The 17,138-nt window shown below is 41.8% G+C and overlaps 2 protein-coding genes across 2 annotated transcripts; both read right to left on the minus strand.

Moving 5' to 3' along the window:
* Positions 1 to 1,378: 1,378 nt before the first annotated feature.
* On the minus strand, positions 1,379 to 12,499 carry LOC133534297 (uncharacterized). The gene is made up of 3 exons (XM_061873400.1): positions 12,385 to 12,499; positions 12,250 to 12,271; positions 1,379 to 2,921 (listed from the first exon to the last, which is right to left on the minus strand). Exon 3 carries the CDS (start codon positions 2,839 to 2,841, stop codon positions 1,678 to 1,680), a length of 1,164 nt encoding a protein of 387 aa, XP_061729384.1. The 5' UTR covers positions 2,842 to 2,921; positions 12,250 to 12,271; positions 12,385 to 12,499; the 3' UTR covers positions 1,379 to 1,677.
* Positions 3,224 to 8,549, minus strand: LOC133534298 (uncharacterized). Its single transcript, XM_061873401.1, has 3 exons — positions 8,161 to 8,549; positions 4,082 to 8,055; positions 3,224 to 3,279 (listed from the first exon to the last, which is right to left on the minus strand). Exons 2-3 carry the CDS (start codon positions 6,900 to 6,902, stop codon positions 3,224 to 3,226), a joined length of 2,877 nt encoding a protein of 958 aa, XP_061729385.1. The 5' UTR covers positions 6,903 to 8,055; positions 8,161 to 8,549.
* Positions 12,500 to 17,138: the final 4,639 nt, after the last annotated feature.

The following is a 17,138-nucleotide window of genomic DNA, read 5'->3' on the forward strand; positions in this document are numbered from 1 at the left end:
CTTATACCTATATTCGACACAAGTAGTAAGTACTTACAGACCAACTATGATACACATTTTGCCTGTATAGTGATACATAGTGAATAAATTAATACCTGATTTAAAAAATAAAACAAAAATAACAAATAGCATGTTATTTAATTCAGGAATCACTAATCAGTCTTAAACAATGAACATCATACTTTTAGATTAGACAACAAAATATATATTTATACTGTGTTTCGACTTGAAAGATTTTACTGCTTTAAAACATAAGACAAACCTACCAACCAAATATATAAAAAGAAATGTTTTTTGTGATTATTATTTTCCTATAGGTTTCACGTAAATGTTTGTAAAAGGGAAATAATCTCAATAATATAAGCTATTAGTTGACACCTTGATGAATACAATCGATTAAGTGGTTTTCGAGATACACCGCCAAAAAGAATAGGTCCGGCCGCCATCTTTGTGACGTCATTACTATCCCCTCCACCATTTTTCCGCTTTACTACCGCATGTACGGTGATCAGGAGAACTGTCCGAACACATTGATACCGGTTGTGGGTAAGGCCGAGCCGAGTCAATTAAATCGTGTTTTTAGAGGGCTTTTGAGATTTGGCGACCGTACTAAATTTGCACCGAGTACATTACCTACTTTCCCCAGACCCGCAATGACCAAAATAGATTTTTTTTAATGTTGTTTTTTTTTTACCTGTTCCGTAGCTTAAATTAACATAAATAACACGTGCGAATTTAGATATAAGTGTTGTAAAACGTACGCCAAATTACACCGAGTACACCTTTTTTCTCTTCTTAGTTATAACCATTACATTATTTTCAGCCGATTTCACCCCGTTCCGGGGGGGTGAATTTAGTAACGATTGTATAAAGTTCGATTTTTAGCCCATACAAAACAATCCGTAGTGATTTTATTAGTCCTTAGAATTAGTTCCTGACTTTAGTGAAATTTGAGTTAATTTGACCGTACTAAATGACCAATTCATAGAAAATATGACCTAGAAACTAGTTCACTTTTATAAAACTCAATTTTGCCCGAGATTGTACTTAGGCGAATACCTAAGGGAGCTAAGTGTATTGATCTTGAATAATTAGTTGGCTAATACATATATGACTCCAACATGACATGGACATTTACATCATAACTATTATACCTAGTTGGTTACTAAGTTCTGTTACTCGATTTCTTTCTTTCTTCCTAGCGTTGTCCCAGCATATTGCCACGGCTCAATGGAGCTTGGGGTCCGCTTTGACAACTAATCCCAAGATTTGGCGTAGGCACTAGTTTTTACGAAAGCCACTGCCATCTGACCTTCCAACCCAGAGGGTAAAACTAAGTGTTAGCGCGTTATTACGCTATTTAAATAAAAGACAAGTGTTTAAAGAAGTACCATTATTTTAATGGTGTATTACAAGAAGTTACTACAGGTTCTTTGTCTAGGACACGCGCGTTCAGTTCAGTGGTTAAGATGCAAGAGGTCGATGCTCGGGTCGCGGTGCACGTCGATGCGTCTCATATGCGAAACTTCGGCGCTGGCATCGCGCTCTCTGGTTGGCCGCCGTTCTGTCGTCTATGTTGGCAGATTGGAGCCGCATCTCCATCAATCATTGGTTGTAGAAAAACTAGCGGTGTTGCCACAGCGCTAACATACTCCGGGGCGCTGAAAGATCCATCTTTCAGGACTCTCTCTGTTGTACAGGCAGCGGGCACATTCGGTTGAGCGCTCGCTTGACTATCCCTCTAGCGGTATTGATGTCTGCAACGCGTGGCACGCCATCCTTTCCGTTATATAGTTTGACGACTCTGCCCATGCGCCATAGCAACGGCGGCAAGCCTTCCTCCTTGATGAGTACGAGTTCTCCCAGCCGTAGATCGCGCTGCCTCTCGCGCCACTTGTAGCGCTGCTGCTGCAGGGACACGAACTCGGCCGACCAGCGTTTCCAGAAGTGTTGCCGCAGCTGCTCCAGCCTCAGGTAGCGGTCCAGGCGGTTCGGGTTCCGGTCCTGCAGGGGCGGCGACGGCAGCGACGTGAGCGGCCTACAAATGAGAAAGTGCCCGGGAGTAAGGGGGTAAAAGTCATTAGGGGAGGAGGAGAGTGGGCAGAGAGGCCTACTGTTCAAAATTGCCTCCACTTGGCTAAAAAGAGACGAAAGCTCTTCAAATGTGAGATGTGTGTTACCCAAAATTCGTTTGAGGTGAAATTTGGCGCTTTTAATGCCGGCCTCAGCGTAGCCATTAAAGTTAGGTGCATAAGCTGGTGCAAATTTAAATTTCATACCTTGACCAGCTGCAAATTCAGATATATCGTTTTCATACAATTCTTTAAATTGTATGAAATCGTTTATTTCTTTAGCTGCAGCTACTAGATTTCTACCATTATCACAAAACAGCTCCGCAGGTTTGCCGCGCCTGGCGATAAATCTGCGGAGTGCTAGCACAAATGCATCTTTAGACAAGTCGCTCACAGCCTCTAAGTGAACACATTTATATCTTAAACATATAAATAGACACAGATAACATTTCGTGATTTTACATCCACGCCCACGGCGATCTGTTATTAAATAAGGACCGGCTAAGTCTACAGCTGTTGACGTGAATGGAAAATCAGCATTTAAGCGTTGCGCTGGTAAATTGCCCATTATATTTTTTAAAGTTTGGCCAGCGATTCTTTTACAAGTGACACAATTGTGGGCCGTGCTTCTCGCGAGGTTTCTGCCTCCGACCGGCCATATCAAGTCCCGCACTGAGCATAGCAATAGCTGTGGTCCTGCATGTAGGAGACGTATGTGTTCATGTGTAAAAATGAGTTTGGTTAGTGTGTGTTTAGCATGTAACAACATGGGATGCTTCTGTTCATAACTACAATCTGAAGCATCTAGCCTTCCCCCGACTCTCAAGAGGCCTTGTGAGTCAATAAATGGGTTCAAGGTTATAACGTGTGATCTAGGATTCAACCTGTGACCTTTGCGCATCGTTTCAAGTTCAGAGGCAAATGGTTGTGCAATTTTAACTAAAGTATGTAAAGAGTCTGTAAGTTCTTGTGACGATAGCGAGCCAGTTAGTTTGGGCAGGCTAGGCTTACAATTATTTATGAAACGGCGCACATAAGCCACAGCATGTTGTAGCCTTTTATATTTTGAAAATCTATCAAAATCTATGATAGATGGTTCATTGTCAGGCAAGACCTCCGGTTCTACTGAATTTAGCTCTGGCCATTCCTTTTCAGGCTTTAATAGAAACTCGGGCCCCCCCCACCACAGAGCGTTCCCAGAGACATGCTGTGGATCCACACCACGTGTTGCAAGATCACTTGGATTTTCTTTTGTAGGCACATGTCTCCAGGTGGCTCCGGACGTGAGACTGGCTATAGCGGCCACTCTGTTTGCTACAAACGTTTTAAGTTTTAAGTCTTTAGCCAAGCCAGGCAGCAGCTAGAGTCAGTCCAGAATATAGTGCGAGAGACAGGACGCCTCCAGGCTCTTACTACGGCTGCATATGTTTGTGCCGCTAACAAGCATCCAGCTAATTCTAATTTCGGTATGCTTGTGCGCCGGATAGGAGCTATTCTGTCTCTCGCACACAACAGGTGGACTTGTTGTTCACCCGTGTCAGAAATAGTTTTTACATAAATGCAGGCTGCATATGCAGTCTCTGCAGCGTCAGAAAAGCAATGCAACTCTATTGTGGAGGGTGTCTCGCACAATACATATCTAGGTATACTGAGTGCTTTAATGTGATGCAAATTTTTAATAAATCGAGACCAGATTCGCTGTATTTCAGGAGAAACTGGTTCGTCCCAAGATTTGCCTTCTTTCCACAAAGTTTGTATTAATATTTTAGGTTTGACTGTACATAGGCTTAAAAGACCCAAGGGATCAAATACTTGGAAGGTTTTAGATAAAATTGTTCTTTTTGTGGCCTTTTCATCTGAGTGATCATTTTTAATTGAAAAATTTAATATATCTTGGCTAGGTTGCCACCCTAGTCCAAGTGTCTGACAGGCTTGACTCAAAGCTAGATGATCATCTTGATTAATGAAATCTGACTTTAGTAACGCGTTTGAATTTGAACGGTATTTACGCAGATTAAAGCAACCAGAGGCTAAAGACTGTGAGACGCCAGCTTGTATTTGAAGCAGCTCTGATTCAGAGTCTGCCCCTGTTAATAAGTCATCACAGTAAAAGTCATTTTGTATAATGGTCCTAACCAAAGGATCCTTGCTCTCAGCCCCTAACTGCCACAAACATCGAGCCGCTAACCAGCTCGATGAAGCAAAGCCATACGTAACGGTATTTAAAGTGAGAGAGCGTATAGGTAAGTGCTCGTCTTCGCGCCATAGAATCACTTGTAGGTTTCTGTCTAGTTCATTCATTAAAATTTGCCTGTACTGTTTTTCTATGTCACCGGAGAGCACATACCTGTATTGACGGAATCTAAGCAATATATCGAACAGAGAGTTTTGGATATTAGGTCCTACCAGCTGGATATCATTGATAGAATATCCAGAGGAGGTTGGGCAACTAGCATTGAATACAGTTCTTAAGCGAGTAGATTCACTCTCCTTCATCACCGGGTGATGAGGGAGGTGGTTGGCTGTATAACATTGCCTAGACTCCGACAGATGCCCTAAATCTCTATATTCATTTATAAAATCAACGTACATTGATTTAAGCTCAGGTTGTTTACTAAAACGCTTTTCTAAGTTAAGTAAGCGCTTCTTAGCTATGTTAAATGTGTTGCCTAAGCAGTCTGGTGTGTCTTTTAAAGGTAAACGCACTACAAATCTGCCGTCAGATTGGCGATAGGTATTGTCCACAAAATGTTTTTCTATAGGATGAGAGTCGAACTCAATCCCATTTTTGATGGAGTCTGCCTCTGGCGGCAGCTCCTCTGTCTCCCAAAACTTTGTCATCTGGGTCGACAGATCAGCTAAACAAAAATGACTACGCGTGGTTGATGTGTTTATATGCGTAGTAGCTCCCTCTACCGGGCCAGCTACAAGCCACCCAAGTTTAGATGGGATTAGGTAGGTGCGCTTGCTCGTTGGCAATGTTTTTGCAGCACCTGTTACTATTGCCCAAAACATTTCCACTCCCAACAGCATATCAATTTGGGCTGGAACATTAAAGGTTGGATCTGCAAGTTGTATATGAGCAGGTAAGTTAAGGTGACTAACATCAACATATTTCTGTGGGAAGCGATCAGTTATTTGGTCTAAAACTAGAAAGTCAAGATTAGCATTGAAATCGCTTAATTTAGATTTAATATGGGCTGCACAACGTACAGGCTTATAGGTCAGAGGGGTATTTCCTATTCCTGTAACATTTGAAGCAGTTAGAGGCTGAAGATCAAGTTGCAAACGTTGTCTTAATGCTTCAGTAAGATAGTTCGATTGCGAACAGCTATCTAAGAGACACTTAACAGTCTCTTTTTTATTATTGAAAGGGTTAACTATTTCAATTAGAGCTGTCGAAAGTAGTGCTTCACTATTGGTAAGCAAAGTATTAGCAGTGAAGGTGTTTGGCACCTCTGCACTGTCAGAAGTTAGCATAGTGGAGGAGCAAGCGACATCTCCCATAGCACTATTGGTTGCCTGAACTGTCTGTTCCTTGCTAGCTCCACTAGAAGAAGTGTTATTTGGTGTGTTGTGTAAGTATGTATTGTGTCGTCTTCTACATACGCGACAGCCATTTAACTTGCATGCACGGGTCTCATGGTCCGGTCGGAGGCAGACATGGCACAGCTTCAGACTGGACGCCCGTGACCAGCGCTCGTCGACTGACATCTTTCTAAAGGTTGGGCAGTCATACACCCTGTGATCACCATGGCACACGACGCACGGCCGACCCTTGTGGTCACTTTGTTTTTCTGAAATCATGAAAGTTTTTATGTTTTTATCATGTTTAAATAAAGTTTTAATAGCCACAGGCTCTGGCTTGTGGTTAGCTTGTTTGTCCCGCTTTGAGCGGTATAGGTTTTCTAAAATGTCTGCACGATTCTTTAGAAATTCCCTAAAATCATCAAGTGTTGGCCATTCTTTAAGAGTGTTTCTATGCTCTTCCCATTTTGAATTAGTATTGGTATCCAATTTTGCAGATAACAAATGAACTAGCATTGTATCCCAGTGTTCAGTTGGTTGGCCCAATGTTTTAAGAGCCCGGAGGTTTTTAGTAACATGGTCACTCAAAAATCTTAAAGATTTATCAGATTCTCTTTGTATGGGGTCTAAATTAAATAAAGCATTTAAGTGGTTAGTAATTAGTTGCCTTTTGTTACTGAACCTGTCACACAACAGTTTCCAAGCTTCATTATAGTTGTCAGTGGAAACTTCTAAATTTGCTATGACTCGTGAGGCCTCTCCTTCAAGATAGGAACTCAAATAATGGAATTTATGGATGGGCTTAATATGTTCATTATTATGAATTAAAGATTCATAGAGGTCTTTGAATTCCATCCATTTATAATAAGAGCCATCAAATTTTGAGATTTTAATTTGAGGAAGCTTGAAGCCGAGATGCTCCGAGTTACAGCCACCTGAGATACAGGTTTTGACAGAAGCTTCTGGTGATGTTTTTAGAGCCTGAGAGCGTTCAAGTATACTCTGAGCTGTAGCTATAGCCGAGTTAATATGGGTCTCATTGATGTCCCGTTCTGAAAGTTCACTTTCAAGATTATCAGAGTTAGTTACTTCTATCGAAGTTTGCAGCTCGTCAAGGCGCGTGGATAACTCTATAACTTTATTTAATCTTAAGGTCAGCTCATTGACTTTAACACCGGTTAACACTTCATCATCTTTGATTGTACTTAAGTAACCACGGAATTTAGAAACCTGACCCTTTATTGAGCCACGTTTAACACGTAGTTCTGCCAGAAGAGCTTCCCTTTTTGCAGCTTCAGCCATGTTGAATTATGTTTTTAGCTGAGCTAGCACGTCTAACAATAAAATTTTATTTTAAATCAAAGTTTAAAGTCATCCACGTAAGAAAATAAAAATTGGCAAAACAGCTTACGCCCCTTATTTGACTTCAACAGCTACGCAGAGGTGCACTTGGTGTGTAGCAGCAGCATGCGGCTTTGACACTGGATAACTTGCCACGTGGTGATAGAAGTGTGCGTGGCACGGTATATTCGTGGCACGCGGCACGCACTTCGACAGGTTGTCCACTGAAATCGTGCAAACGAATATGTGCATATGCGAACACAACCAAGATGCAAGCAGGGGTGAAGTTAGAAAGAAAACTGATTAGGTTGGCGAAAGTAATTGGGTTACAATTTAAGTGAAATTTTAAAAGAACACACGTGTGGGTCCTTAAGTGCAAAAGAATTGAGCGTAAATGCGTGGTCAAAACGTTTTCTTCACGAAATAAAAAGATGCACATGCAATCTCACTGGTTTTACAAAAAAGTACGTCTTTAAAATTGGAATGTATAATAGCACTTCACAGCAGTTTATGTAATTAAGAAAGCCCCGATAGGCGTTTTAAGCAGAAATAAAGTTAACAGTAGGTATATGCAAACGTGGCTTAAGAGGTTAGAAATTTACGAGTTCACACACGATTGTCACACTTTGAAGAACTATTCTGAAAGTAAAACACAAATGAAGGCAATTAATACACAATAAGCACTCTTTTAAGAAGGGAATTCAATGTTCTTTAAGTTTAAAGTCAGTTGTCATGTAAGGTTAAGTAAAGGTCAATGCACTGAGTTTAGGAATGTTCAAGTTTTTAAATTTACGATGCAATTTTTGGACAAGGGATTTAAGTTAAGTTAAAGAAAAGGTGTAGGAATAAACAAGGAAAGAAACAGGAAAGGAACGGGCACCCCTCACGGCACTTCCCTCGTTTCGCCGGCCGCCACGCGCTGCCGCCTTGTTGCTAGGCGCCGTCGTTCGTCGTTATTCCGATCCGGTCCCAGTCGCCGCTGCCGTCCCTCTTTGGTCTTCGGGCTGTACTTCTGGCGGCGATGGCTGGCGGTGATGGTCGTTGGCGATTTGCGTCGGCGTCGGCGTCGGCTCCAGGCCCACAGCGTCCCAATATGGCGGCTTTTGCTCAGGCACTGGAAAAAATGCTTATAATATTCCACGCGTGTCCTGTCCGCGGTCGCCAAATGTTAGCGCGTTATTACGCTATTTAAATAAAAGACAAGTGTTTAAAGAAGTACCATTATTTTAATGGTGTATTACAAGAAGTTACTACAGGTTCTTTGTCTAGGACACGCGCGTTCAGTTCAGTGGTTAAGATGCAAGAGGTCGATGCTCGGGTCGCGGTGCACGTCGATGCGTCTCATATGCGAAACTTCGGCGCTGGCATCGCGCTCTCTGGTTGGCCGCCGTTCTGTCGTCTATGTTGGCAGATTGGAGCCGCATCTCCATCAATCATTGGTTGTAGAAAAACTAGCGGTGTTGCCACAGCGCTAACATACTCCGGGGCGCTGAAAGATCCATCTTTCAGGACTCTCTCTGTTGTACAGGCAGCGGGCACATTCGGTTGAGCGCTCGCTTGACTATCCCTCTAGCGGTATTGATGTCTGCAACGCGTGGCACGCCATCCTTTCAGTGGCGGATTAACCGAACAGCAGAAAAAGCATATGCTAAGGGCCCCGCGCCTAGGGGGGGCCCCGCGCTCCGACCCTGACCATGCGATTTCGGCACACGGAACCGGCCAAGTTCAAGTAGAACTCGCACTCCACGGATCCTGTACTACCACATTTTATTTACAATGTATTTTTTTAGTATGTCAGTAACAATCAATCGATCAATTCCTGTCTGTTTTTATTTATGACGATACCAAATTTAAAGAATTTTTAGGCTTACGCAAAGACCAAGAACAGAGTTTATTAGCATTAAACCGTAGGTGTAGTGTCTCAAAACTTTTATGCATGGCTAAGCTGCAGGAAACAGAGCTCGGAAACGAACAAAAGAAGATACTGTGTTTAAAAAGATATTAGTGAAAAGCAGGGAAGGATGATTTATTTATTAATTATTATTTCAAATAACAAATTGCACCTTACAGCTAATGCCTAATATGATCAACTTTGAGCCCGTACTTAGTAGGCCAAAGGACGCGCTCCTCTACGGCATGCCGGGCGCCCAAAATATGCAGAGTTGCTGCAAAGCCCTGATACATATGATCTAGTTGTCAAAATGTTATAAAAAGAAAACAGCGGGGCCCCTATGCAGGGCTTTGCATTCGCATAGGCCGGATGTAAAGTCCTACATAGGGCCCGATACCCAAAGCATACCAGCAAGTCGCACTTTCGAGCAAGAAGTAATTCCGAGCATCAGGCGAGCCGAGACCACATGGTTCAATTCCAAACTCTGTTCTCCTACAATTCAGTCAATTTCAGCCTTTGCATGGTGGCGCGCCGCGATAGAACGCTCTGGGCCTCCGCCCTTATACGGAGCTCGGCCTACGGCATCGTTCACACTATGGCATTGGTTTCATTCTAGGCTCTGCTTTCCTGCAGCTTGGCCTTCAGCTTCGCACGGGAAGACTACGAAATCGGGTGGTCCGGATATTCAGCTAGTGGGGCTCAGCCTTTGGGCTTGTTTTTTGACTCACTTAGCCATTAGTTCCCACTTCTTAGGTCCGACTCACTTTTCACCTATTTTTACAAGCTTTTATTAAACTGATGTTGTTGAACAGTATCCCTACATACTTTTATTTAACTTGCAATACTTGTAAGTTGTTTTCAAAATCTGCAAACCATCTGCAAACTATTTTTTTTACCATTTGTCAAAATTTGCCAAAATCGACCACATCTGATCATGAACACCGAAGGTAAGGAGGAAACCTATATAGAAGAAAGGAACTGTGATAAAATAACACAACTTCATCAAAATTAGGCTCTTTTAAAATGGCTAAATAAAAAAAAATATAATCAAATAAATCGGAATTTCTTAAAATAAATAAATAAGGAAAATAATTCGGATTTTAAATGACGTCATATTCCTGTCATCCACATAGACGTGCCCCGCTCTTCTTCCTAATCGCTTATAGTACAAATCTGCCACTTTTTGGCAATGTAGTAGTTATGTCTACTAATTAATGTGTATAGACAGAGTACTATACTAGTAAAAGGGTGCACCCCACACTTGTAAGTACTATAGGCGATTGGGAGGAGGAGTGGGGCGCATCTTCGTAGATGACACGAACTACAGACAAAAAAAAACATCTCTTGTGTAGAGGCTCCGTTGGTTTTTTTTTTTTTATTTATTATTATTACTATTCAGTCAAAAAAGGCCAAACGGGGTCTATTAGTAAGTATTTTTTACATTACATTACAAGCATAAGGGAGTATCCTTTGCAGCACTTTGTACGTCTTTTTAGTAAGAAGAGAAGATTTTTGCAACAACCCAAAAGCGACTAAACCGATCATTTTCGGTATAGTTTTTATTAAAAGTATTTATTTATTAAGCTTTTGTTTGACGATTTTTTCATATTTTTAGGGTCCATGGTTCACATTTTTTGTTTAAATAATAACTTTATAAAAAAAAGGTTTTTGGTGACCGTTATTCGTTTTGAAAGACCTTATCCAACCATACGCCACACTATCATCAAAGCAAAAAAAAATCAAATTAAACGCATTTTGTATGGGAGTAGGGTACACACAATTTTTTTTATAGTTTTTATTTTACTCGTTCTGTCGCAATGCATGATTTATGTATCCATGCCAAATGACAGCTATCTAGCACTTAATATAACGGAGCAAACCCTCTGACAGACGGGCATGGCGAAACTACTTATATAAGAGTTTCTAGGACTACGAAACCCTAAAAAATACACTGCATAACATGTTAAAAATTAATCGAGAACGAGTCGAAAAAAATGAAGACATCGTAAAAATTTCGTGATGGTACTGAACCCTAGGGGTGCGAGTCCGACTCGCACTTAATCTGTTTTTTCAAACCTGCTGGGCTAAGATGGTCGGCTCTTTATCATTTGTCACCATACCTGTCACGTTCTAACAAATATGTAAGCGCGAAAGTGACGGACATAGTGACAAGTGATAAAAATGGAACCATGATACCGCCGCAGGGGGCCCCGCGACCTATTGTGCTAAGGGCCCCGCGCCTTCTTAATCCGCCCCTGCTGATCCTTTCCGTTATATAGTTTGACGACTCTGCCCATGCGCCATAGCAACGGCGGCAAGCCTTCCTCCTTGATGATTACGAGTTCTCCCAGCCGTAGATCGCGCTGCCTCTCGCGCCACTTGTAGCGCTGCTGCTGCAGGGACACGAACTCGGCCGACCAGCGTTTCCAGAAGTGTTGCCGCAGCTGCTCCAGCCTCAGGTAGCGGTCCAGGCGGTTCGGGTTCCGGTCCTGCAGGGGCGGCGACGGCAGCGACGTGAGCGGCCTACAAATGAGAAAGTGCCCGGGAGTAAGGGGGTAAAAGTCATTAGGGGAGGAGGAGAGTGGGCAGAGAGGCCTACTGTTCAAAATTGCCTCCACTTGGCTAAAAAGAGACGAAAGCTCTTCAAATGTGAGATGTGTGTTACCCAAAATTCGTTTGAGGTGAAATTTGGCGCTTTTAATGCCGGCCTCAGCGTAGCCATTAAAGTTAGGTGCATAAGCTGGTGCAAATTTAAATTTCATACCTTGACCAGCTGCAAATTCAGATATATCGTTTTCATACAATTTAAAGAAATCGTTTATTTCTTTAGCTGCAGCTACTAGATTTCTACCATTATCACAAAACAGCTCCGCAGGTTTGCCGCGCCTGGCGATAAATCTGCGGAGTGCTAGCACAAATGCATCTTTAGACAAGTCGCTCACAGCCTCTAAGTGAACACATTTATATCTTAAACATATAAATAGACACAGATAACATTTCGTGATTTTACATCCACGCCCACGGCGATCTGTTATTAAATAAGGACCGGCTAAGTCTACAGCTGTTGACGTGAATGGAAAATCAGCATTTAAGCGTTGCGCTGGTAAATTGCCCATTATATTTTTTAAAGTTTGGCCAGCGATTCTTTTACAAGTGACACAATTGTGGGCCGTGCTTCTCGCGAGGTTTCTGCCTCCGACCGGCCATATCAAGTCCCGCACTGAGCATAGCAATAGCTGTGGTCCTGCATGTAGGAGACGTATGTGTTCATGTGTAAAAATGAGTTTGGTTAGTGTGTGTTTAGCATGTAACAACATGGGATGCTTCTGTTCATTACTACAATCTGAAGCATCTAGCCTTCCCCCGACTCTCAAGAGGCCTTGTGAGTCAATAAATGGGTTCAAGGTTATAACGTGTGATCTAGGACTCAACCTGTGACCTTTGCGCATCGTTTCAAGTTCAGAGGCAAATGACTGCTGTTGTGCAATTTTAACTAAAGTATGTAAAGAGTCTGTAAGTTCTTGTGACGATAGCGAGCCAGTTAGTTTGGGCAGGCTAGGCTTACAATTATTTATGAAACGGCGCACATAAGCCACAGTATGTTGTAGCCTTTTATATTTTGAAAATCTATCAAAATCTATGATAGATGGTTCATTGTCGATGCTTGTTAGCATAGACGTTACTTTGAGTTCAGGCAAGACCTCCGGTTCTACTGAATTTAGCTCTGGCCATTCCTTTTCAGGCTTTAATAGAAACTCGGGGCCCCCCCACCACAGAGCGTTTCCCAGAGACATGCTGTGGATCCACACCACGTGTTGCAAGATCACTTGGATTTTCTTTTGTAGGCACATGTCTCCAGGTGGCTCCGGACGTGAGACTGGCTATAGCGGCCACTCTGTTTGCTACAAACGTTTTAAGTTTGGCTCTGTCTGTCTTTAGCCAAGCCAGGCAGCAGCTAGAGTCAGTCCAGAATATAGTGCGAGAGACAGGACGCCTCCAGGCTCTTACTACGGCTGCATATGTTTGTGCCGCTAACAAGCATCCAGCTAATTCTAATTTCGGTATGCTTGTGCGCCGGATAGGAGCTATTCTGTCTCTCGCACACAACAGGTGGACTTGTTGTTCACCGTGTCAGAAATAGTTTTTACATAAATGCAGGCTGCATATGCAGTCTCTGCAGCGTCAGAAAAGCAATGCAACTCTATTGTGGAGGGTGCCTCGCACAATACATATCTAGGTATACTGAGTGCTTTAATGTGATGCAAATTTGAATAAATCGAGACCAGATTCGCTGTATTTCAGGAGAAACTGGTTCGTCCCAAGATTTGCCTTCTTTCCACAAAGTTTGTATTAATATTTTAGGTTTGACTGTACATAGGCTTAAAAGACCCAAGGGATCAAATACTTGGAAGGTTTTAGATAAAATTGTTCTTTTTGTGGCCTTTTCATCAGAGTGATCATTTTTAATTGAAAAATTTAATATATCTTGGCTAGGTTGCCACCCTAGTCCAAGTGTCTGACAGGCTTGACTCAAAGCTAGATGATCATCTTGATTAATGAAATCTGACTTTAGTAACGCGTTTGAATTTGAACGGTATTTACGCAGATTAAAGCAACCAGAGGCTAAAGACTGTGGAGACGCCAGCTTGTATTTGAAGCAGCTCTGATTCAGAGTCTGCCCCTGTTAATAAGTCATCACAGTAAAAGTCATTTTGTATAATGGTCCTAACCAAAGGATCCTTGCTCTCAGCCCCTAACTGCCACAAACATCGAGCCGCTAACCAGCTCGATGAAGCAAAGCCATACGTAACGGTATTTAAAGTGAGAGAGCGTATAGGTAAGTGCTCGTCTTCGCGCCATAGAATCACTTGTAGGTTTCTGTCTAGTTCATTCATTAAAATTTGCCTGTACTGTTTTTCTATGTCACCGGAGAGCACATACCTGTATTGACGGAATCTAAGCAATATATCGAACAGAGAGTTTTGGATATTAGGTCCTACCAGCTGGATATCATTGATAGAATATCCAGAGGAGGTTGGGCAACTAGCATTGAATACAGTTCTTAAGCGAGTAGATTCACTCTCCTTCATCACCGGTGATGAGGGAGGTGGTTGGCTGTATAACATTGCCTAGACTCCGACAGATGCCCTAAATCTCTATATTCATTTATAAAATCAACGTACATTGATTTAAGCTCAGGTTGTTTACTAAAACGCTTTTCTAAGTTAAGTAAGCGCTTCTTAGCTATGTTAAATGTGTTGCCTAAGCAGTCTGGTGTGTCTTTTAAAGGTAAACGCACTACAAATCTGCCGTCAGATTGGCGATAGGTATTGTCCACAAAATGTTTTTCTATAGGATGAGAGTCGAACTCAATCCCATTTTTGATGGAGTCTGCCTCTGGCGGCAGCTCCTCTGCCTCCCAAAACTTGTCATCTGGGTCGACAGATCAGCTAAACAAAAATGACTACGCGTGGTTGATGTGTTTATATGCGTAGTAGCTCCCTCTACCGGCCAGCTACAAGCCACCCAAGTTTAGATGGGATTAGGTAGGTGCGCTTGCTCGTTGGCAATGTTTTTGCAGCACCTGTTACTATTGCCCAAAACATTTCCACTCCACAGCATATCAATTTGGGCTGGAACATTAAAGGTTGGATCTGCAAGTTGTATATAAGCAGGTAAGTTAAGGTGACTAACATCAACATATTTCTGTGGGAAGCGATCAGTTATTTGGTCTAAAACTAGAAAGTCAAGATTAGCATTGAAATCGCTTAATTTAGATTTAATATGGGCTGCACAACGTACAGGCTTATAGGTCAGAGGGGTATTTCCTATTCCTGTAACATTTGAGGCAGTTAGAGGCTGAAGATCAAGTTGCAAACGTTGTCTTAATGCTTCAGTAAGATAGTTCGATTGCGAACAGCTATCTAAGAGACACTTAACAGTCTCTTTTTTATATTGAAAGGGTTAACTATTTCAATTAGAGCTGTCGAAAGTAGTGCTTCACTATTGGTAAGCAAAGTATTAGCAGTGAAGGTGTTTGGCACCTCTGCACTGTCAGAAGTTAGCATAGTGGAGGAACAAGCGACATCTCCCATAGCACTATTGGTTGCCTGGACTGTCTGTTCCTTGCTAGCTCCACTAGAAGAAGCGTTATTTGGTGTGTTGTGTAAGTATGTATTGTGTCGTCTTCTACATACGCGACAGCCATTTAACTTGCATGCACGGGTCTCATGGTCCGGTCGGAGGCAGACATGGCACAGCTTCAGACTGGACGCCCGTGACCAGCGCTCGTCGACTGACATCTTTCTAAAGGTTGGGCAGTCATACACCTGTGATCACCATGGCACACGACGCACGGCCGACCCTTGTGGTCACTTTGTTTTTCTGAAATCATGAAAGTTTTTATGTTTTTATCATGTTTAAATAAAGTTTTAATAGCCACAGGCTCTGGCTTGTGGTTAGCTTGTTTGTCCCGCTTTGAGCGGTATAGGTTTTCTAAAATGTCTGCACGATTCTTTAGAAATTCCCTAAAGTCATCAAGTGTTGGCCATTCTTTAGAGTGTTTCTATGCTCTTCCCATTTTGAATTAGTATTGGTATCCAATTTTGCAGATAACAAATGAACTAGCATTGTATCCCAGTGTTCCGTTGGTTGGCCCAATGTTTTAAGGGCCCGGAGGTTTTTAGTAACATGGTCACTCAAAAATCTTAAAGATTTATCAGATTCTCTTTGTATGGGGTCTAATTAAATAAAGCATTTAAGTGGTTAGTAATTAGTTGCCTTTTGTTACTGACCTGTCACAACACACAGTTTCCAGGCTTCATATAGTTGTCAGTGGAAACTTCTAAATTTGCTATGACTCGTGAGGCCTCTCCTTCAAGATAGGAACTCAAATAATGGAATTTATGGATGGGCTTAATATGTTCATTATTATGAATTAAAGATTCATAAAGGTCTTTGAATTCCATCCATTTATAATAAGAGCCATCAAATTTTGAGATTTTAATTTGAGGAAGCTTGAAGCCGAGATGCTCCGAGTTACAGCCACCTGAGATACAGGTTTTGACAGAAGCTTCTGGTGATGTTTTTAGAGCCTGAGAGCGTTCAAGTATACTCTGAGCTGTAGCTATAGCCGAGTTAATATGGGTCTCATTGATGTCCCGTTCTGAAAGTTCACTTTCAAGATTATCAGAGTTAGTTACTTCTATCGAAGTTTGCAGCTCGTCAAGGCGCGTGGATAACTCTATAACTTTATTTAATCTTAAGGTCAGCTCATTGACTTTAAACACGGGTTAACACTTCATCATCTTTGATTGTACTTAAGTAACCACGGAATTTAGAAACCTGACCCTTTATTGAGCCACGTTTAACACGTAGTTCTGCCAGAAGAGCTTCCCTTTTTGCAGCTTCAGCCATGTTGAATTATGTTTTTTAGCTGAGCGCACGTCTAACAATAAAATTTTATTTTAAATCAAAGTTTAAAGTCATCCACGTAAGAAAATAAAAATTGGCAAAACAGCTTACGCCCCTTATTTTGACTTCAACAGCTACGCAGAGGTGCACTTGGTGTGTAGCAGCAGCATGCGGCTTTGACACTGGATAACTTTCCCGTGGTGATAGAATGTGCGTGGCACGGTATATTCGTGGCACGCGGCACGCACTTCGACAGGTTTGTCCACTGAAATCGTGCAAACGAATATGTGCATATGCGAACACAACAAGATGCAAGCAGGGTGAAGTTAGAAAGAAAACTGATTAGGTTGGCGAAAGTATTGGGTTACAATTTAAGTGAAATTTTAAAAACACACGTGTGGGTCCTTATGGCGAAAGAATTGAGTGTAAATGCGTGGTCAAAACGTTTTCTTCACGAAATAAAAAGATGCACATGCAATCTCACTGGTTTTACAAAAAGTACGTCTTTAAAATTGGAAATGTATAATAGCACTTCACAGTAGTTTATGTAATTAAGAAAGCCCCGATAGGCGTTTTAAGCAGAAATAAAGTTAACAGTAGGTATATGCAAACGTGGCTTAAGAGGTTTGAAATTTACGAGTTCACACACACGATTGTCACACTTTGAAGAACTATTCTGAAAGTAAAACACAAAATGAAGGCAATTAATACACAATAAGCACTCTTTTAAGAAGGGAATTCAATGTTCTTTAAGTTTAAAGTCAGTTGTCATGTAAGGTTAAGTAAAGGTCAATGCACTGGTTTAGGAATGTTCAAGTTTTTAAATTTTACGATGCAATTTTTGGACAAGGGATTTAAGTTAGTTAAAGAAAAAGGTGTAGGAATAAACAAGG

The sequence above is a fragment of the Cydia pomonella genome, unplaced genomic scaffold (assembly GCF_033807575.1).
Source record: "Cydia pomonella isolate Wapato2018A unplaced genomic scaffold, ilCydPomo1 PGA_scaffold_80, whole genome shotgun sequence".
NCBI classification, from domain to species: domain Eukaryota; kingdom Metazoa; phylum Arthropoda; class Insecta; order Lepidoptera; family Tortricidae; genus Cydia; species Cydia pomonella.

What these genes read in the sequence shown, in the direction of transcription:
- LOC133534297 (XM_061873400.1), bottom strand. Translation starts at nt 2,841, where the DNA reads ATGTTGTTACATGCTAAACACACACTAACCAAACTCATTTTTACACAT.
- LOC133534298 (XM_061873401.1), bottom strand. Translation starts at nt 6,902, where the DNA reads ATGGCTGAAGCTGCAAAAAGGGAAGCTCTTCTGGCAGAACTACGTGTT. An exon ending in CTCTGGTTGCTTTAATCTGC is followed by an intron (nt 3,280 to 4,081) that starts GTAAATACCGTT and finishes GTGGATCCACAG; the next exon opens with CATGTCTCTGGGAACGCTCT.